Source organism: Lineus longissimus, chromosome 13, assembly GCF_910592395.1.
Source record: "Lineus longissimus chromosome 13, tnLinLong1.2, whole genome shotgun sequence".
Lineage (NCBI taxonomy): Eukaryota > Metazoa > Nemertea > Pilidiophora > Heteronemertea > Lineidae > Lineus > Lineus longissimus.
Window position 1 is genome coordinate 13,303,655 of NC_088320.1, and position 22,396 is coordinate 13,326,050.

General features: G+C 42.6%; 2 protein-coding genes across 2 annotated transcripts; both read left to right on the forward strand.

Moving 5' to 3' along the window:
- The first annotated feature begins 17,643 nt into the window (after positions 1-17,643).
- Positions 17,644-20,432, forward strand: LOC135497691 (uncharacterized). Its single transcript, XM_064787524.1, has 2 exons — positions 17,644-18,607; positions 18,709-20,432. The coding sequence occupies exons 1-2, from the start codon at positions 17,644-17,646 to the stop codon at positions 20,430-20,432; spliced, it is 2,688 nt and encodes an 895-aa protein (XP_064643594.1).
- Positions 20,433-21,119: 687 nt separating this feature from the next.
- LOC135497692 (uncharacterized) lies at positions 21,120-22,064 on the forward strand. The gene has a single exon (XM_064787525.1). The coding sequence runs from the start codon at positions 21,120-21,122 to the stop codon at positions 22,062-22,064; it is 945 nt and encodes a 314-aa protein (XP_064643595.1).
- Positions 22,065-22,396: the final 332 nt, after the last annotated feature.

A 22,396-nucleotide genomic window follows, 5' to 3' on the forward strand; every position in this document is an offset into this window, starting at 1 on the left:
TTCCCCTTTAAGGAAGCAGAAAGAGGACGAGTTTACGGATAACAAAAACTGAAACATAGACAAGTCACTAGTCAGTTGTGAACTCTCCATTTGTACACAGGTCACGTCGCACCAACAACTTGTAAACCAAATCATCCGCGCATGTTGACAGTGATTTATAATAGCAGCGGCTAAAAACTCAAAAGGGTTACACACGACTATAATTATGATGATTTTGCAGGTTGTCCGTGACGAATTACTGACATAACAGCAGATTTTCGATCAAGATTCTTTCAATTAGCGGTTGTCTTTCTTTCACATTTTCTTGAGTGAGCCTTTGCATTTACACTCCGAGGGCAGTGGACCAGCCTCAATCCTCACCATCAGAATACCAAATTAGGATTACGCAATGGATTGCCAAGTTATTCTAAAAGAAAATCTTCCCCTAATAAGTCTACAGTTGGCCTAAACGTTGTAATACAACAAAAGAAATACTCTGATTATCTACCGGTAAATATCTGTCTAAATTTGAATGTCAACTAGAGGTATGTTATTCATATAAAAGCCATGGATCACAACTGTTTGGCCAAGTTTGGACAATTTTCAAATAATCAAGTTGGCAAAAACATTTCTCTATACTGTAGATAATGATTTTGAACAAAACTAATATCAAAAGTCAAGGACTTAGTGCGCCCCCCTTTAGGTCGGGGAGCACCCCTGAACCCCCCTACAATAGCGTAACGTTTTTACCGAGTACAGTGGAGGGGAACCCCCCCCCCCATGTTGGGTAAATCCATAGTTCCATCCGACACATTTTTGTTTTCGTAATACATTGTCCTTAGTGAGTGTAAGCCACTACTATATATAATTCGGGGGACACCCGCCGCACCCCCCATTTTTGCCTTGCGGCCAGTCAGATTGTTCACCATTCCTTTCCTCAAGTTTTTAAAAGTACACTAGTAAAGTTACCCGTGGTATGGCTTAAGCCACAACCACATTAGCAATTTTTTTTCAGCAAGATATGATGACACCAGATGTCGGGTGGAGCTACTTGGAGAACTAAACTTGCTGTGTCGTCCAGACTAAACATGAATTCTCCACAACACTTCCTAAAGATTCAGTGGGAAAGAGAGTCCAGATCAAAATTACTCGTTTACTGGCCTCTCTTTAGCAAGGAGGGTGCTAAAGGTTGGGTTACAGCATATTTCACAATTCGAGTGCCTGTTTTATACACCACACCTAAAATGCAAACGCCATAAAAATTTCCAACTTGTACAAAAATACGCCCCAAATTAATTTACAATATAGACCTAGGTCAAGTTTTTACATTACAACCCACCCAGAATGTAGAAATGCTTGTTTTCCCCTCAATGCTGTTGAAAACACTGGTTAGAAAGTGGTGCTGCACCATCCACATTACAAATAGTGACCACCTGGAGTGACAACATGTTGCTTGAAAATAGAACAGGCAGCTCAGACAACAATTCTGGTGGAAATTATCAAATTACTTGAATAAGAAAAGTTGTTGAGTTGACCACACTATTCACAGGTGTGTTCTGAGGTCTGGATGGAATTAAAATTCCATTAAAAATTGCTAATCTGGTTGTGGCTTTATAGGTCCACTCCTACAAATGACCGGCAGTATGGGCGGTTATTTCCGCATTAAATGATGTCCTAAAACGCGTCTTTATAACTCGCGACTCGTGTGTGTGTGTAGAGCAACCCGTGCGTACGGAGCAAAACGCGCGTTTCTAACTCGCGACCCCTACAAAGAACATAACGCGAATGTATAACTACTGTCGCATAAACGTGCCGTCGGATAAGTGTCGGATAAGTGCTGTCGGATAACTGCTGTCGCATATAAGGTTCCTCAGCCTCCCGCATCGCGGCGCTCTTGTGTCTTGATGATTATTGTTTTTGCTCTAAGCGACATACGATTTACCAATTGGTAACTGTAATGTAGTAGGCAATATTATCAACCCGATTATCAAGAGGGACCTGGTCCTGGGTAGGCCTGCCCAACAAATTCACAACGTCTTGCAGCATGCGTGCTGCCCGCTGGAGCACATGTGGATCTTGATTAGTAGCCATTTTTTGGCAGGCAGTTCAGCATGCACACACAGGGATGCGTTTGAACAGTTCAAGAATAGGAAAACCGGGAAAAATGATCACTAAAGTGCCTTCGGTACTCCCACTCCCAGAGATTAATTTGTTTTCTCTTTTCCGGTGTTTTAACTGCTGAAACGCGTCGTGCCGGCCGGCGCAGTGTACAGTGTGTCAGCATGCACAGGCCGGCACAGTGTGCAGTGTCAGCAGGCACAGGCCGGCGCAGTGTGCTGTGTAAGCATGCAGCCAGAGGCCGGCACAGTCATTGACAGTGTGCAGTGCGAGTGACGAACAACAGGCCAGCGCTTCTGTCTATTTAATTCCTCTAAGTTCTGTGTCAGTCTGCTGAACATGTTTCTGCACGCAGCATTCTGCACGCAGCATGCACAGGCCGGCGCAATGTTCAGTTGTCAGCATGCACAGGCCGGCACAGTGACGTAGGCCTACGAACGACAGGCATGACAGCCAGGCCAGCACTTCTGACATTCTGTCATTCTGTGTCAGTCTGTCTGCCGAGCATGTTTCTGCCCGTTTAATTTAAACAACCAGTACCAGGTCATGGTGCATAATATAGTAATCTCCAATATCTTAACATTTTGTAATCATAACTGTAACAGAAAGGACGGAAAATTACCAAAAACAAGTGCAAAACTCGCCGGACAACATTGACATTTTGCAAATTGACTGTTCTTCACTGGTCTGTCACTTTGTTCGCTACTGATGACGTCATCAACACGGAACGGTCAACTTCGGCAATGTCCGACAATTTCCGTGAGTTTTAGATCAGACAAAATTCCTGAATAAAATCGCTAAAAAGTCCACATTCCCGGCAAATGTTTAGACTGAGAATCGATCATTTTGTGAACGGAAAGGTAGTGAAAGGTTAGGTGAAGTTTCAAAGAGACAGTGCGCACGGTTGCCGTGATTTCCTTGGAAGTCTATAGATTTAGTAGTGTAGATGTAGTTCTTATTTGTTTGTTCCAATCATGGCAAATTGGTTCAATGATGCTCAAGAGAGACAGGATAGTATTCCTACTCCCTTCACAGACCGTAGTTTGTCGTTGTACGCTAGGGTACAGAAATTCGTTCAATCATGGAACTCTCACCAATTTGCTCGCGCAATCGGTGTTTGGATTATGATTATGATTTTGCTTATGAAACGCTGCTAAATACAAATGATTTTTCTAGTTATGTTGGCATTTTATATCGGTGGGGGTTCAAAAATTTTAATTAATTTAATAAAAGAATAATAAGAGCCTACAGCCAACCAACGACAATCAAATATGCGACTCCGAGGAGCTACCTGGTGACAAGTGTGCGAGGTGGTTGGTGACGAGATTTAGTAACTACCCCGCGAAATCGGCGCAATTTTGAAATCAGAAGTGCTACAAAAAAATATTTCTTGGTATATGGATTGGATTGACCAAATAAGGAAAATATTTCCCCACGTGCATATCGTGCACGTGCATATCTATGGTGGTGCAAAACCTGTTGCCTAAACTTTTGTCATGATTAAGATCAGTCCTTAAAACTCAAATCTCCTGCACAGGATATGACTTAAAGTCTCCACTACTGTAACAAGAGGCCCAAGGGCCTGGCACTCAGCTGAGTAAGCATATACAATTCATAGTTTAGCAGTTTTACTGATACTTTTATATAGATTTGGCAAGGACTATATATAGTTACAATAACCATGGATGCTTCAATTTTTCAACTGTGAAAGATGTAAGTGACATCACATGAAGTAATGCAGTGCGAGTGCGACATTTCCAATAGAGCCAGGATCTATGTCACAGTGACACACATACAGGATTGGTTTTCCTTCTGGTATCAAAATTGATGTCCTCATACTAGTATGTCCTGAAAAGGTATTTGGACACTTACATGATCATTGTACCGTTGAGCTTGGGTCTGGTGCAATACCAACTTGAAATGGGGGGGGGGGGGCGGGGGTTAGTGGATTTAGCAAAGTGTTTGGGATGTGTATGTGAAGAAGTAAGATAAAGAGGTGCTTAAGAAAATTAACTTTATTGTTAAAAGATTGACCTGACCTGCAGGTGATTGGAATTTAACAAAGGCTGATTGCAATCATGGAGTAAATTATATAAGAATCACTGATTTGGCAAAGATTATTACATTTACAAGACGTCAAGATGGAAAGTGATTGTACAGTGTTTGCCAAATCCGGACCTACTTTCCTTCAATGCTGAATACGTCGATGAGAGCTCTCGAACTATCATTCCATGCAAAAAATGGCAAGGACAACACCACTAATAACTTCAAATTATTTTCCGGTTATGATAACACAACACGCATCTTCATGATCATGATCTTTCTCAAACTAACTGAATGACCTAATCGCCTTGGACGCACAACCACATATCAATCCGCCCCGACGATCGACACATCCATCCGATTCGATAACACTCGATACAGTTTGATAAATAAACAAAGTTTTCGTGCTTTTAGCTGTCAACATCAATGGCTATAATATACTCCTGTAGAATAGTAGAACTAATAGAACTAATTTCCGAAGTTTCCAATAGTTTGAACACAACTCAGAACATCACCCATCAGCCAAGGAGAATACCGCGGTGACGTCACATCACGTGATCACGACCCATATTACTGATCGTTATGGCCAATCAGATTCAGTCTACTGACAGCACCAGCACTAAACACATCTCCACGTCTCACTGTCTGGTCTGCTCCTGTACACAAATACACCAATAGACATGAAATATTGCAATACCTTGTATGGATTCTTCCTGTGTAAAATAAAATTTACAGAGCAGATTAACTTCCACGAATAAAAGAGACGTTTGGCGTGGCCAAAGTGTGGAAATAATGTCTCCGCTAAAATACACTACGAAATACACTAGGCAATTGACTACGCGATACACGGTAGAGATGCAGTTGAGTTTGTTATTGTTTTGACTTAGAAGCCCGCCCATATCATAATATATTCATGTATTCATGAAGTATGAACTCATTTCTGTCCCATACAACTCTAAGAACAGTCAATTTCTCCTTAAATCATCACCGAAACCGCGATATCCGCAGGAAGATTTCGTTCTAGTGTCCGAAAATGCATGATTTTACAGGGGCGCTAACTCGACAAATAGAGGGGATCTATGGGGATCTATGCGAGTTTTAGGTCCTACAGGTCTCGAACTTGTAAAATCTGTAAACATGCCTCCAAATCCCATTATGATAATGAAGAGATTGCCCCATGTCTGGGAGACTGTTTTGAAACCATCGCTATTTTGCCCATCAGCTGGACTCAGATCTGCATAAATTACGATAAATAATGAGGTCGTCGCTTCAATTTCGCAAAGGAAGTTGACTCCATTCGAAGGTTGTTTTGACCAAATTCCGTTGAACTCATCGTTATGAGGGCATTTGAACACATTCTCGTTGATCTTTTCTATAAACGTGTGAAGATTCGTACCAAAATACATTTCCGTAAAGGCTTAAATAAGAAAATTTGTCACTTACAAAATCATCGCTCCGGTAGAAATAAAAAGGTCACCGCCATTTTCTTGATGATAGTACTCCAGGTAACCTCGACCGCGCAGTGGAGGGTCGAGCCGCCTCGTCAATTTACCCCAGACGAGCCGTTCATACAGTGAATGCACTGGCAATACCAGCAGTCCGGTATTCCCTGGTTCGAGGTTTTCATGTCAGTTCGCGGCGGGAAATTTAAAGCGGGGTCATCTGGGGTCAAACAACAGTTTTGCTCACTACCGCCAACTGGTGATATAAATCCACACTAATCTATTTTATATCTAAACTTCTGTATCATGAAGACCTTTTCAACTTTATTTCAAGCTTTTATCTGCTCGAATAGAGCGTCAAAAAATTGTTTTTTCATTTACGCCTTTTGCCCCCTGGGGAGCTGAATTTGAGTCGAATCGCCCAAATTTTTTTCTGTAAGCAACATTTTCTGCGGTGTTTATATACAAAACCATATTTGAAGTGCCTTGGCTGTACGGTTACACAATGCCCAACATGGCTAGATGGATGGCAGGATGGAAGGACAAACACCAATCAATTAGCTATTTGACTAGCTCCGCTGACTTTGTCAGCAGAGCTAAAAACACTTATAACATGAACTTTTAACACTAAAATCAAAGAACATTAACTGAACAGCGCTTCAATCCACTATTATGACATGATAAAACACAAAATATCTCATCACTGAGTGTAAACACCACCAATCTTTCTATTCACCAAATAAAGGGAACAAGGTGATCAATCTTGTCCCAAAGTCCACAGACTATAATGGCTCCTAGTTTCTGCTTGCAAGAGTCAGTTCTTTTAAAGGTGCATGTAGGCTTCACCTGTGAACTTCAGATTAGCATATACCTGCACAATACACACTCTATACTTGTATGACAAACACTATACTGGAAATCATTTTATTTTCTAGACTTCAGAATTATTCCCAATTTCACCAATTTCAGCAACCGTACAGTATTCACGCAAGATTGTCTCAGGAATAAATCATTCCCAAATAAAGACATGCTGACAAAATGAACATAATCTGAAGTCCTTCAAAACAAAACTCAAACCAGCATCTAAAATGTCATCTAAACGTCACCAGAAACACTTTAGAAATCAACCACAATGGGGAGAGGTTACCAGTACTTCACCCATATGCATATTTCACTATTTTTCTCGATGCACGCCCAAAGTTTCGAACATTACCTCTTGTGGTGCGGTTTTATCGTCGCAAAGTTTCATTAAATATTGTCACAAACATTCACCACGTATCCTGACTAGATTTCGTGTATGAATCAGCCTCGAACTGGATACACCCATTGTCCTAGGGACGGATTCCATAACGGCTCTGGTGGTCTGAACATTTGCCACCACAGGACAGGTTGTTGTACTGGAACTCCTTGAAGATTCATGAGAACTGTTTTCTGATGTGAAACTCCATGCCCAGTGACTGAACCTGCCACACTAACTGGTACCGTAGAGACAGACGGTTTTCTTAGTTCATCATACGTTAGTCTCTGCGGTTTTCTCACATTCCTATTTCTGGTAGCTCTAGGCTGAAATTCTTGAGCCTCCGGGCTTAGGCTCCCCAGACTTGACTCAGTGCTAGATCGATTCTGTTCAACTCCAGGACTAGACTCAATACTGGATCGATTCTGTTCAAACACTCCAGGACTGGAACCAGCGCTAGACGTCTGTCTACTACTGTTAGGAAATGACCGATTTTCCTCAGAAAATGACCGATTGATATCCTCAGTAACAAGCTGATTTTCCTGTTAATGTTCAAATGTACCGTTCTGCGAACCATTTTCAGAGTCAATTTCAATTTCTCTAGTGACAGACACCTTATCTCTACCCCTCCCTGCTTTCAAAAGGTAGGGTGCAGCCAAATCACATAGTTCATCAAATTCATCATCACTGTCTGATTCAGGATCGGCACAAGTTGACTTTGGAGGATCAGATTTCGACACAGTTTTCGATTGTTTAGTTTTACACAGTTTGCTAGTGTCCGCGAGATCTGTGTCCAGGTTTAGCTCTGGACAAGGCATGAGCATATTCCTGTGAAGTACACGTTCCTTGTCTGAAACATTCTCCGGCTTCACACCGTAGACTGGACTGTTGTCTGGATCGCCTTTCCTGGATGTGACTATGTGAATCTTATCCTCCCAGTAAGATCGTAGTTTACCGGGTCCACCCCTCTGGCTGAGATTCCTGACCAGCACTCTGTCAGAAATTTCGAGAGGTTTACCATGTACGCTTATCATAGCGAGCTTTGCTCTTTTTTCCTGCAGTCTCTGATTTGTCCTTGGCTGTGTCATGTGCATCCTGCATAGCTTTTGCCAGTTTTCGACATATTTCTGATACGATGCTTTGCTGGAGTCTTCAACTAGCCCAAAAAGAGTGTCTGTTGGGAGTCTAGGAGACCGTCCGAACAATAGAAAGTATGGAGAATACGATGTAGATTCATGCTTTGTACAATTATAAGCGAGCAACACTTTGTCCAAATGATCACTCCAAGCACTTTTCTGTCTCTCATGGAGCGATCTCAACATTCCCAAAAGAGTCCTATTCATTCTTTCAACCTGACCATCCCCTTGCGGGTGATAGGGAGTAGTCCTGGTTGCTGACATGCCAGAAAGTTGCTGTAGATGAGAGAAAAATGAATTTTCGAACTCACCACCTTGGTCATGGTGAATTCTCCGAGGAAAACCATATCTGAATACAAAGTTATTGAACAGTTTCTCGGCTGCAGTTTTAGCTTTCTTGTTTCGAGTAGGGTAACCAACTGCAAATCTACTGAAATGATCCACGAGCAAAAGGACATACTCATAACCACCTTTGCTCCGTTCAAGATGGAGAAAGTCTAAAGATATCAAGTCAAAAGGAGCAGACGATTTGAAATTCACTAGTGGTGCCCTCGGTGGCAACTGAGGTCGCTTGTTCACCAGACAACTACACTTTTTAGCGATGAAGTGTTCAATGTCTGATTGCATATTAGGTCAATAAAATCTGTCCCTAGCCGAATTCACAACTCGATCGGCTCCTAAATGACCCATTTCCTTGTGCAATTCTATGTAAACTAGAGAATGAAACTTTTCCGGCAATACCAACTGTTTACATCCACTTACGCCACAAAATACCGTGATTGTCTACCTCAAGTTTATTCCAACTCCTGAGTAAAACCTGAACCCTGCGACTTTCCTGACGGCGAACTTTGGAAGTTGGCAATTTCCCGACTTTCATGAGATTCAGTACCCGACCGACGACTAAATCCTTCTCCTGACTTGTCCTAATGTCATCACGAGACATTGCAGAGATTGACTGTGAGTGCTCAGCTAAAAGAACTGGGTTAATTGCAACTACAGTTGCCCAATCTGATCCCATCTTCTTACTGGTCTGCATAGCTTCCAGTGTAGCGGACACATCCTTCTGATGTACAGTTTCTGTACATTGTTTTATGTACTTAGACATGTCCATAGGCAAACGAGACAGGGTATCAGCATCGATATTGAGCTTGCCTGGGCGATATTTCAATGCCAATGGAAACTGAGAGAGTTCAGCCATCCACCCGTGGCCAGTCGCATTCGGCTTAGCGGTAGTGAATATATAGGTGAGAGGATTGTTATCTGTAAAGACTGTTACCTCTGGCGCATAGAATAGATAGTCTCGAAACTTGTCCGTTACCGCCCATTTAAGAGCAAGAAACTCAAGTTTTCCATAGTGCATATGATAGTTCTTTTCAACTGGGGAAAGAGTTCTGGACCCATATCCGATCACACGAAGCTGTCCTTGCTGTTCCTTGGTACAAAACACAACCTAGCCCATCCGCTGAAGCATCTGTATTGAGAATTAATGGCTTTTCCATATCAGCGAAAGCTAAAATAGGTGGTTTGACTAGGTTGTCTAACAGGTCTTCAAGAATATTCTGATGCACAGGTAACCATTTCAAGGGGGTTTTAGATGGTAATTGACCAGTTTTGGTCCGAGAGTCAGTCTTTTTACTACTGTTTGGTACTTTCGATTCAGTCACTTTCAGCAGATCATACAACATTTTGGCTTTCAAAATTTGGCACAAAAGATCGATAGTACCCCAAGAAACCTAGCAGTTTTCGCAAATGTCCTATGTTTTCTGGTGTTTTCTCTTTCAAGGCCTGAATTGCGGCAGTATCTGCAGGATCAACAGTATACCCTTCCTCGGATACCAAACGACCAACGAAACGTGATTGGCGCAGAAATATCTTGCATTTTGACGGCTTGAGCTTTCCCCCACTCTTGATAACTTTTTTCAAAATCTGACGTGCATCGTCAGCATGGTCGTCGAACGTCTTGCTAAAACCTATCACATCATCCTATTATGGGATACAAGTTTTGAAATTTAGTTCATCAAGCATAGTGAACATATGACGCTGGAATGCTGGTGGCGCCCCCTGGAGACCAAATGCGATTCTTTGGTATTCATACAGACCCCACGGCGTGGCCACAGCACTAAGATGACGCGATTCCTCGTCTAAAAATCCCTGGTGGTAAGCAAAACCAAAATCAAACACAGAAAACCACGAGTTACCACCCAAAAGGTCAAGAATGTCCTGAATTCTCATTATTGGATGACGATCATGGTAACATCGGGAGTTGAGTAACCTGTAATCCCAACATACTCGGAGTTTTCCCGAGCGCTTGCGAACACAGACTAGCGGAGATGAGTAGTTCGAGTTTGATTTGCGCATGATCCCCCTCCTGATGAGATCCTCTAAATGCTCACGGAGTTCTTTATATAATGGCTTAGGCACAGTTCGGTAATGCTGGTTGCATGGGGTAGGGTCTTTGAGTTTGATATGCATTTGCAAACCAGGCATACAACCAATGTCAGACTCATCCTTAGCAAAGGCATCACTGCATTCCCTTAGCATGTCCTCGAACTTGACCCTCTGCTCAGGTTCTAAATGACTCAAATCCACTGGAGGCAACCAAGTTTTATCATCGGATGCATGCATACTATTCCTACTATCGTTCCTATCATCCACATGACTTCCCAGATCAACTGTGTGTACTCTGGCATTCTTAGAATCACTATCAAAATCACATGGGTAAGACCCATCCCATTCATAAATCGCTTTGACAAAACTAACAGTTCCGAGAACAGTTTTTGCCCTGAGTCGAACTGTACGATTGGTAGGGTTATTCACCAATATCTGAACTTTTGATGAAGAACCTTGAGACAATGACACAACAGAGGCTGGGATTACAAGTTCACTGAGTTCATTACTTTCATCAACCACGTCAAATCCCTCAAACAGCACTGGAGTTTCCTTGATAACTGGCCCTGCATGTACACGACACACTACATTGAGGTCGCTCTTAGGACCTACTACAATGTCCTTCCTACCAGTTTTGACTAAAAAACTATCCTTAGTAGGACCCTGCTGCAAAACAGACAAAAGTTCCACCCGAGTTTTCTCTTTCACTGTAGGAAACAAACATCTCAATTCATCAGAGTCAGCATTACATTCCTTTAGGATCTCCTTAATCACATTGTAACCTATGATTGGATAGCTAATGTCATTGGTGCTGACTAAAATTGGGACCCGAATGCAAGGTTTATCAGTACTGGTATGAGACTCAGGCTCATGTTCAGTGCTCCTTACGTGTTTCAAATCCAGTTCCACCCATCCCAAGTATGGAATTTGCTGTCCATTTGCAGCATTCAGCTCTAAAGGCTCATTCAGCAATTCAACTATATCTCTGATTTCTGTGGTGGGCAGGTTATCCTTTAGCCATTTTTGTGACACTATCGACACCTGCGCCCCTGTAACCCAAAGTGCAATTGTAGCAACGTCATTAAACTGGCATCTGATAAGACACTGCTTGCCTATCAATGAAACCAATTTCGAATACTTCTTAATATTGCACATGTTCATACTTGACTCACATACACTACTTATATAAGCACCACTGTCAGAAATTCTACTACTAGTCGAACTTGTAAATTCCGTCTTTTCTGCATGGGACTGACTACAAACAGATTCCGGGCCTACACCGTGTCCCGTCGGGAAGACCCTCTCCGGTTTCCCTTCCTGCAGCCACGGGAGAAATGTTCACCGGAACCACAGGCCCAGCAATGGTCACATTCAGATTGACCTGCCTGTTGACACTTTTCACATAATTTCTTTTGCCTAAATGTATTTGACTTTTTGGCACCTGTCTCAGTGTTTCTCTTACTAGTGCCAGAAGCTTCAGGAACAGAGCGAGTGGTCAAAGAATTTTTGACCTCCGTGACTAAAGCCTTGATTTGACTCATTTCCGCTTTAAGCTTTTCAAATTCAGGATCCTTTGAACCAGTGGTGGCGTTCACTTTGGCTTTTGCACCAGCGGTACATGTACTGTGACTAACGCCAGCCCCTTTCGCTTCTCGTTCTTGCCCCTTGGCTGTTGCATGATGTAGGGCTTCTAACAATTTCTCGTCAGTTATGTCTCGATCCTCAAGCGCGGATTTTAACTCTAGACTGATACTAGTGTTACGTAAACCTGTGGCCACTGCATGAAGGAACATGTTTTTAACCAGCTTTTGATCATAAACTAAAGAGGAATCAGCCTCCTTTGAGGCAAAACAGACCTTCTGCCTCAAGTCCATTGCCCTAAAGATGAATTCTTGGACACTTTCCTTTTCACCTTGACAAATGTTCACCAGGTCCTTGTAGAGCGCTGTCGGCTCCTTCTCGCTGTAGTATGTACGGAGAACCTTCCTTAGAGATGACAAAGAAACATAACCCTTTCCTTCTAGGTACGAACGGAACGTTGACCCAGCTGAAATGCACTTGACCACTGCTGCGACCACTTCTCTCTCCGAATATCCTTTGTCTAGACCAATGTCTATTTGATGGATTAAACTTGAGAAAGACAGTTTTTCCTTTTCGCCCGGTTTCCCAATCTGCCCCTGGATCTTGAACTCTCGTTTCAGCAACTTCTGCAGATCCGGTTCATGTGTTGACGATGAGGACACTGTAGCCCCACCTCCACCACTGATCCTGTCCAGGTCCGCCAGACGTTGTCGCAGCTCCTTGTTCTCGACGCCTTTTCTACCGTCTCCATGGCCTTTATCATTCTACGTAACTTTTCGTTTTCAGATTCCACATTCTCACGCGTAATCACCTCCTCATTCCAGAATTCCTCGACGTCCGGATTCTCTTCCCAGTCCTCGTTATCCTGCGACATGATTGCAGTGAAATGACAATTTTTACACCACAAGAGTCCAGAGATTAGACCTCGAAAATCACGACAAAACGGTGCTTAAACTATATGATATTGTTGAAACGAACAGGTCAGTAAACAAACAGGACTTCAACAGGCAGCATCAGCAGCAAAGACGAGCTGGTCAGCAACAACAACAATACAAGTATCTCAACATAGCACTAGATCCAGTCAGTCAATGAGTCACCATCATCACCCTGGATTTCATGCACTGCACAGGCATTGCACACACTTCATGTACATGGATACTGTACATCAGCATACAGGGACAGAATTTCCCTGCTACACGGCAGCAACACAGTTCAATATATGGCGAAATGCACTGTCTATAGTCCACGAGGCTCGCAAATCGTGACTTCATTTCGCGAGATCGACACAAGCTTTTCACCTTCAAAGGCTACTTTTTACAGTCTATCATTATCTTATTAATCTCGGTAGAACCTCCGATTGTTACTGGTGTCAGTCTGGTACTTAGTTCAATCGAACAACACCGTAATTAAAATATATAAACGTTTTCTTTTAATAAATCTTCTCACTTTCTTCTTACAAAATCGCTAATGTGTGTCTCCAGGAGTCCCGGAGCTGACCTCCACAAAGCATGTAAAAGACACACAAGGAATTTCGGAAGTGACTTGTCACAACCTGTGACACTGGTTAAGACAGGGACATAGCCACAACCTATAGGTCATTATGTATAGTGTATGTTAAGACAGGGACATAGTCACAACCTATCGGTCCTTATGTATAGTGTAGGTTAAGACAGGGACATAGTCACAACCTATCGGTCCTTATGTATAGTGTAGGTTAAGACAGTGACATAGTCACAACCTTTCGGTCCTCATGTATAGTGTAGGTTAAGACAGGGACATAGTCACAACATATCGGTCCTTATGTATAGTGTAGGTTAAGACAGTGACATAGTCACAACCTATCGGTCCTTATGTATAGTGTAGGTTAAGACAGGGACATAGTCACAACCTATCGGTCCTTATGTATAGTGTAGGTTAAGACAGGGACATAGTCACAACCTATCGGTCCTTATGTATAGTGTAGGTTAAGACAGTGACATAGTCACAACCTTTCGGTCCTCATGTATAGTGTAGGTTAAGACAGGGACATAGTCACAACCTATCGGTCCTTATGTATAGTGTAGGTTAAGACAGTGACATAGTCACAACCTTTTGGTCTTCATGTATAGTTTAGGTTAAGACAGGGACATAGTCACAACCATTCGGTCCTTATGTATAGTGTAGGTTAAGACGGGGACATAGTCACAACCTATAGGTCATTGGTTGATATGAATAAAGGCTAGCAAATGCTTTTACTTCAATTTTGTACAGAAAGGCCAAGTGTAAAAGTACATGGAGTTTTAGATAAAAGCATTTACTTCTCTTTATTCATATCACACATTATGTATAGTGTAGGTTAAGACAGGGATATAGTCACAACCTATCGGTCCTTATGTATATTGTAGGTTAAGACAGGGACATAGTCACAACCTTGCGGTCCTTATAGTGTAGGTTAAGACAGGGACATATGCACACCTTTCGGTCCTTATGTATAGTGTATGTTAAGACAGGGACATAGTCACAACCTTTCGGTCCTTATGTATAGTGTAGGTTAAGACAGGGACATAGTCACAACCTTTCGGTCCTCATGTATAGTGTAGGTTAAGACAGGGACATAGTCACAACCATTCGGTCCTTATGTATAATGTAGGTTAAGACAGGGATATAGTCGCAACCTTGCGGTCCTTATAGTGAAGGTTAAGACAGGGACATATGCACAACCTTTCGGTCCTTATGTATAGTGTAGGTTAAGACAGGGACATAGTCACAACCTTTCGGTCCTCATGTATAGTGTAGGTTAAGACAGGGACATAGTCACAACATATCGGTCCTTATGTATAGTGTAGGTTAAGACAGTGACATAGTCACAACCTATCGGTCCTTATGTATAGTGTAGGTTAAGACAGGGACATAGTCACAACTGTTGTGTATTTGGTTGAGACGGTTTTATGTGTAACGACAACAATGAGCAATGGCGAGATATGAGAGCACGTGCGATGAATTTGTATTTTAGAATCCTTAATCAATATACAGTCCCTACAGAACATTATGGTATCTCCGACCGGATCAGGACAGTCGCCAATCGATCCGATGTGCCGGCGCGGCAGTGGCAGTGATCGCAGTGATGCACTATTGATGCACTAAGCATATACAGGCATCCAATGCACGTGGTTGCAAAATGTTGTCTTTCATGCACTCCGGAGTTGTGCGGTGTGCAGTCGAGTAGTACGGTGGACCTGAGGTGGGACACTGTGATCAACAGTACTCAATACAAATGAGTAATTTGACATTGTGAGAGTTGTGCATCCGAAAAAACGAATTTTGAGTTGAGCCTTGACAGAGGTGCAGGGTGTGACTTTCTCTTTTGTCTTTCGAGGATTCACCCAACCCATGCAATGACAATTCGTGCATGGCCTGAGCAGAGTGAGTCGGACTGTCTTTAGCGTGTAGTTTGTGGAAAACCCGAGTTCCTGAGTTCCACGTGCACGTGCTTTTCGAGCATCCGTTAGTTGTCGTACATTGCTGAGCAGCTCCCAGCACAGATGCATCATCTATGAGGACCAGGAATCTTGACGACTACATGAGTGAGAATCGTCGCTGTTCCAGACATCGCCGAGTTATGCAGATACGTCTTGTCGCTGAGTTAAGACTGAGTTGTGGAGGACATCTGCGTGTACTTTGACTAAATTCGTATCTGAGTGTTTTCTAGCTTTCCCCTAGAATTATGAGTTGATGCTTTGACTAAAAGATGTCAAACTTACTGCAGTGTGTATGAGTTCAACCACGTATGAATCCAAAAAGGTGATTCTTTCTTACCCTGAGTTTTAAGTCTTTGACTTCTTGTTTCACTTTCAGTATAAGTGTCCTGTCTTACCATGTGTTAAATTTATGCCAAATACTGAGTTTGCATTTTACAGAGGTATTACTGTTAGTGTATGTTTGGTAATCATTAACAGGTAACGGTTTGATAAATCTAAAAGTAAGGATTTAGTCAGCCTAATCTGAGTTGAGTGTGAGCCATCAGAGTTTCTTTCAGTGAGTGTCAAGAGTATAAGTGCCACGTTGTGTTTATTGGTATTTACTGAATCTGGCATCTGCCATGTTGAGGCATACATGATACAGGTATTCAATTTTAATATGGATTACATGTAGATTAGAGTTGCATTTTATTTAAAACGGTTACCGGTAGTGATTCTCAAGAGTGTTTGAGTTACAGTTTGGTTTTACTACATTTGTATTTCATAGAATAATCATAGTAAATACTGTGACTAATTATTGACCTTAAGATAAAGTGACGCTGTCACAATACTTAAGAGGTGACCATGTTTGTATAGTGTTGAGTTATCGTGTGTTTATACATTGTACTTTTATAGTCAAAGTGGTTATATGAGTCTTGAGATTGCCATTCAGTTCAAATCTCAGTGGTTTTCATGAGTAGATAGTGATTTTGGTGCAATATGCAATGGTCTTTTTATGGTAATTACTACAAGGTTTAGCATTCCTCGGTATACCAATTTATTATAAGTCTCAAAGTTTTACCAGGTCACAAATAGTGAGGGTTAAGTTCTCAAGTGGGTTACGTTAACGTAATAATTGTTTTAAAAATTATCAATACTGCTTCATCTGTCCTAAAATCACTGACATACATGTAATGGCGACTACTAAGGGTAAAAGTGTGGCTGCTGAGCCAGCAACGCTTGAATTCCTATTGGAAAGGAGGCGCATCAATCGGCAGAGATACACCAAGTTGGAGAAATCCTTGTTCCGATATTATGATGATGTTCTTCCAGCATTAGACGATGATGACCGTTCACCCGAGAATGAGATTAAAGTGAGGGCAGCCATGTCTGCCAGAGAACAGTTGAAGTCAGCCTACATGGACTTGCAAGATACTCAAGACCAAGTGGATTATCACAGAGATAACGAGGAGAGGCTGAACGCTATGTCTGACGACCAGAGGAGAAGAGAAGATAAAGATGAGCAAGACTATAGAGAGAGGTACTTCAACTGTGATGCCAAGATCCAGAGGTTGGAGAAAGACTGGTTCAGGCCGACAAAGGAGAGGAGTGAGAGTGAAGGCAAAGGATCCCATCATAGTAGCCAGAGCAACATTGAAGTGTTAACAAAGGGTTTAGCAGAGGCTTTTAAATCCATGAACAATGGAATATCAGGAGAGCAGCTCACAACCATCTTGTCAACTTTGACCAAGAAGAAGAGAGAGCTACCCATACCAAAATTTAGCGGCGACCCGCATTTCTTCGATCAATGGCGAGAGCTGTTAGAAGCGGAGTTGGCGAAGCCAGGTTATTCGGAGGTGTAAAGGCGCACTTTACCATTACATTACTAGAGGGCGAGTGTAGAAAGTTAGTAGCGGGTATGAAAGATCCTGATTACCAAGACATCTTCCAAGTTTTAGAAAGCAAGTATGGTGACGTGGAGAGTTGTGTGCAGAAGGCTGTAATCGAGATAGCCAACATGGAGGCACCGAGACATGGAGCCATTCTGCCATAAGCTTGTGTCAGCATGGAATTATATTTTAAAGAAAACCGAGGCTCTATGTGAACTAGACGAAACAAGTTGGATTTTCACGGCATTGGTCAGGCCCAAAATTCCCAAAACACTGTTGCGAAAGTGGGATGGCGAAAAGCTGAAGGCAAAAACAAAGTCGACTTTGCCTCTGAAATTTCCCGACTTACTGGAAAGGCTACTCGACGCCCTGCAAGTTACCCGAAGGACGGAAATGGAGGGGGGAAAGCGACCAACCACAAGTAGTAGTACTTCACACTCACAGAAACCAGAGAAAAAACATACTAGTACTAGTTATGGCAAGCCAAGTGCATATGCATTGAATGTCAATGCTACAAGTCACCCTAAAGCTGGACAATCAAAACAGAAGACGCAGAGTCGAACTCCCAAGTGCCCTGTATGCCAAGAAGCACATCTACTTTATCAGTGCCAGACCTTCAAAGCCATGAGTGTCAGTGATCGCATAGACAAGGTCAAGAGTTTAAAACTTTGTTTTAACTGCTTTGCTTCGCATTATGTCAAAGACTGTAATTCAAGACACTGTCAGAGATGTGGGAAGAAACATCATACCTTGATCCATTATGATCGTGAGCCAGAGCTACCGGAAGAAGAGCAAGTACAAGGTCTACGTCAAAAAACGGAGGTTCCCAAGAGTGTAGGACTTGTCAAGGCCATTACAGGTCCAAAGGAGATATTGATTCAATCCACTCTAGCAAGAATCGAATCACGAGGAGCAATTTCAGTAGCGAGAATCTTATTTGATACAGGCAGCGGTGTATCATTCATAAGTAACAAGATGGCAAGAAAACTGGACTTGCGAGGACCCAAGGTTGAGGCAGAATTTTCACTAGCCGGTGGTAACCAGATGAGATTGAAAACAGAGAGAGTTAAGTTTCATCTATCAAGCGCTATTCCTAATTGGAAAGGTGAGGAATTTGAGATAGAGGCCTACACAGTTGATCAGCCTAGCATGGACCTCAACTGCGTGAGAGTAGATTTGTCAAAGCTGCAACACTTACAGGGATTGCAGATAGCAGACACATACCCCCGTGAATCGGCTGAAATTGATGTTATGTTGGGGCTAGAGGATACCACAAACATCTTACTGCCTGTTAGAAAAACTGGACCACCAGGAATGCCAACTGCCACAAAGAGTCATTTTGGATGGGTACTTTCAGGTATCTGCCCAGTAGAGGAGCCAAACCAACGACATGGAAAGATTGGTATGGTAAACACGTGTCATAGAGTTTTTCCTTGGAGAATGAAACTGACTTTGCAGCCAGACATTGGGACCTAGAACACTTGGGAATATTACCTAATGAGGTCAAGCACCAAGCCACAGAATTGGAGACTGATGCATTGCAGCAGCATCTTGATAATACCAAACTCGTAGATGGTCATTACGTCACAGGTTTGATTCGCCATCCGGACTGGAAGGACAAGTCTTTAGAATCAAATCGAACCTTAGCAGAGAAACGTCTCGAGGGGTTGGAAAGAAGATTACAGAGGGACCCAGACTTGGGAAAGGCCTACCAAGAACAGATCCAAGAGTTAGTTGATAAAGGGCGTGCCGAGAAAGTTGAGGAATTGGAGAAACAAGCGCAAGCAATATGGTACTTGCCTCATCACCCTGTTGTTAGAATGGATAAATCAACCACAAAGGTGCGTGTTGTGTTTGACGGCTCCGCCAAAGGACCAGAGGGGGTGTCACTAAATGACACATTGTTTAGTGGACCAGCACTGCAGCCCGACCCACTTGCCATACTTTTGCGTTTCAGAAAACATAAAGTAGCGCTTGTAGCAGATATAGAGAAAATGTTTCTTCAAATCGGCATGCAAACTGGAGATCAAGATCTACAGAGATTCTTATGGCGTGACATGGACACTAGTAAAAAACCTGATGTTTACAGGTTGAAAACAGTAACATTTGGTCTGAAATCATCTCCATTTTCGAGTATCAAAACTGTAGTGGTCCATGCACTCACACAGACAAAGGAATACCCAAAGGCTACTGATAAAATAACAGAAAATATTTTCGTGGATGATGTACTGTCTGGAGAAGACAATAACACAGCAGCAGCAAGCTTAGCAGTAGACATGAAAACAGTCTTGAAATCTGGAGGATTCCCACTCAGGAAATTTGTGTCCAACAAACCAGAAGCTTTGGCTGGATTAGAGGAGTCAGATCTTGCCTGTGGTATAGTAGTCGTCACTGAGGAACAATTTACTACAAAAACGTTGGGGATCAAGTACATTCCTAAAGAGGACGTACTAATGTTTTCCTTTTGCGAGACGATGGAAAATGTACCCTGTGAAACTCGTAGGACTGTTTTACAACAACTTCATCGAATTTACGACCCGATGGGTTTGTTAGCACCGTTCACTTTGGTAGCCAAGCGGCTATTCCAACAGTCCTGGATGGATCGTACTGACTGGGATGAGAAGTTATCTGATGAACTTCATCAGAACTGGGTACGTTGGAAGGAGCAAGTTTCTGATCTGGATCAGATAAAGGTCCAGCGATGTATAGTTCCTGAGAGCTTCACTCAATCTAGATTCACACTGCATGGTTTCGGTGATGCGTGTGTAGCAGCATATGGAGGAGTAGTTTACGTCAGGGTTGAGGACTTGCCAACAGGGAGAGTGCACACAGCTGTACTGTGCTCTAAAACTAGAGTGTCACCACTTGGAAAGAAGAGAAGCTTACCAGAGCTAGAGCTCATGGCTGCGCTAATCACATCACGCTTGGTAAACTACGTTCAACGTGAAATCAAGTTGGAAATAGAGGATGTACACTGCTGGACTGACTCACAAGTAGTACTTGCCTGGATTAGCAAACCTGCCTACACTTGGCAGACGTTCGTTGCCAATCGCGTGAGTGAGATACAGAATCTAGTACCACCTAGGAAGTGGAGTCATTTGCCAGGGAAAATTAACCCCGCTGATCTATGCTCGAGAGGATGTTCTGCTGAAAGCTTTGTTAACTCGCAACTCTGGTGGTGAAAGCCAGACTTCCTAAGAAAAGAAGAAGAAAGTTGGCCAAAACAGCGAATTGACACAGCTGAACTGGAATTGGCTGAACAGAAGAAAAAACCCAAGACTTTCTCAGCACTGCAAGTCAAAGAGAAAACAACTGACCAAACCAAAAGTGAGCAGCTGAAACTAGTGGAGAAATATGAGAGTTACCACAAGTTTCTGAGAGTGATGAATAGAGTCCGAAGCTTAAAGTACCGAGTGAGGACAGGAGATGGGCAACATGTTCGAGAAGAAAATGCAATCTTGACTCTCACTGATCAAAGAGAAGAGGAGTTGTATTGGTTACGTTGGGCTCAAGAACAAGCATTTTCAGTGGAAATTCATGCAGTACAGAATAATCTTTCGATTCCTGCAAATAGCCGCTTGAAACAGCTTGATCCGATATGGGATGAGAAACTGAAGTTACTCCGTGTTGGGGGGAGACTACACAAAGCACTACTGCCAGATGAGCTTAGAAACCCCATCATATTGCCTAATCACAATAGATTTGTGGAAATGTTGATAATCCACTATCACATCATCTTTGGACACACAGGAGTTGTTCAAACCTTGTCTAACTTGAGAAGCAAATACTGGTTAGTATGTGGCCGGCAGGAAGTTCGCAGAGTCCTACCATGTAAGAAATGTAGAAGTGCCAGAAAATTAGAGCAGAAAATGGCGCCGTTGCCAGAGGAAAGGGTTAATGTATCGCCACCATTTACCAACATTGGAGTGGACTATGCTGGACCACTCTATGTTAGAGAAGTACATGTCAGTGGAAAACATGGAGCTGGAAGCAACAAGGCTTACATCCTCATATTCACATGTATGGCCACCAGGGCAGTGCATTTAGAGCTGACAGCAAATTTGACAACAGAGGAGTTCCTACAAGCATTGAGACGCATGATGAATCGGCGTGGAAAGTGTTGTACCATCTACTCCGATAATGCAAAAACATTTGAGAGTGCAGCTTCATTGCTTTACCGTTTGTTCCACAACAATGCGAGAATCAAGGATAAACTCCGACTGGAAGGAATCGAGTGGAAGTTCATAACTCCTAGGGCTCCATGGCATGGAGGATTTTATGAACGACTTGTTGGAAGTGTAAAACGAGCTCTCTCAAAGATTCTCAGAAAGGCCAGCCTGACATTTACCGAGCTTCAGACCGTGCTCACTGATGCAGAAGCTCAAATCAATTCTCGACCCTTATCGGATATCTCGGCTGACAAGGAGGATCCTCTTCCATTAACCCCTGGTCACTTGATCATAGGAAGAAATCTGCAGTTGCTGCCATCTGTATACAAGCCAGAGTTGTCACTTGAAAGGAGATGGGCCTATCAACAGAGGATATCCAAACAGTTTTGGAAAAGGTGGACAAGTGAATACCTTGTGGAATTACAGCGCCGTTCAAAATGGACAGAGATACGAGATAATCTGCAAGAGGGAGACATCGTTCTAGTGGCGGAGGACAACATCAGAAAACTAGATGGGGCACTAGGACGTGTGATGGCCACACACCCAGGAAGAGACGGGTTGGTTAGGTCAGTCACAGTGAAAACCAAGAGAGGATTGATGAGAAGGCCTATTCAGAAGTTGCGTTTGTTGGAACCCGCAGAATAGACATTTAATCCAGAGTGACATACAAAAATTGGAGTTGAGTTTTGGTTACTCAGTCGTAGTTGTCAGATACATGCATGTCAACTGATTGCCAAATCTCTATCAAGGGGTCAAAATTCTTAACATTTTGATTACATGTATTAGTATACTATTATTACTATTACTAGGTATATCATCATCAGAGTTTCTTACCAGAAGGTTGTAATTTACATTTCCCAGGTTGGTAAATGGGGGGAATACTCTTAGCATTAGATTTGTCATTATGTGTATTTGAGTTATTTGACGGTATATTCTATAGGGTATAGAATTAGGTGTAGTTGTTTACTTATGTATGC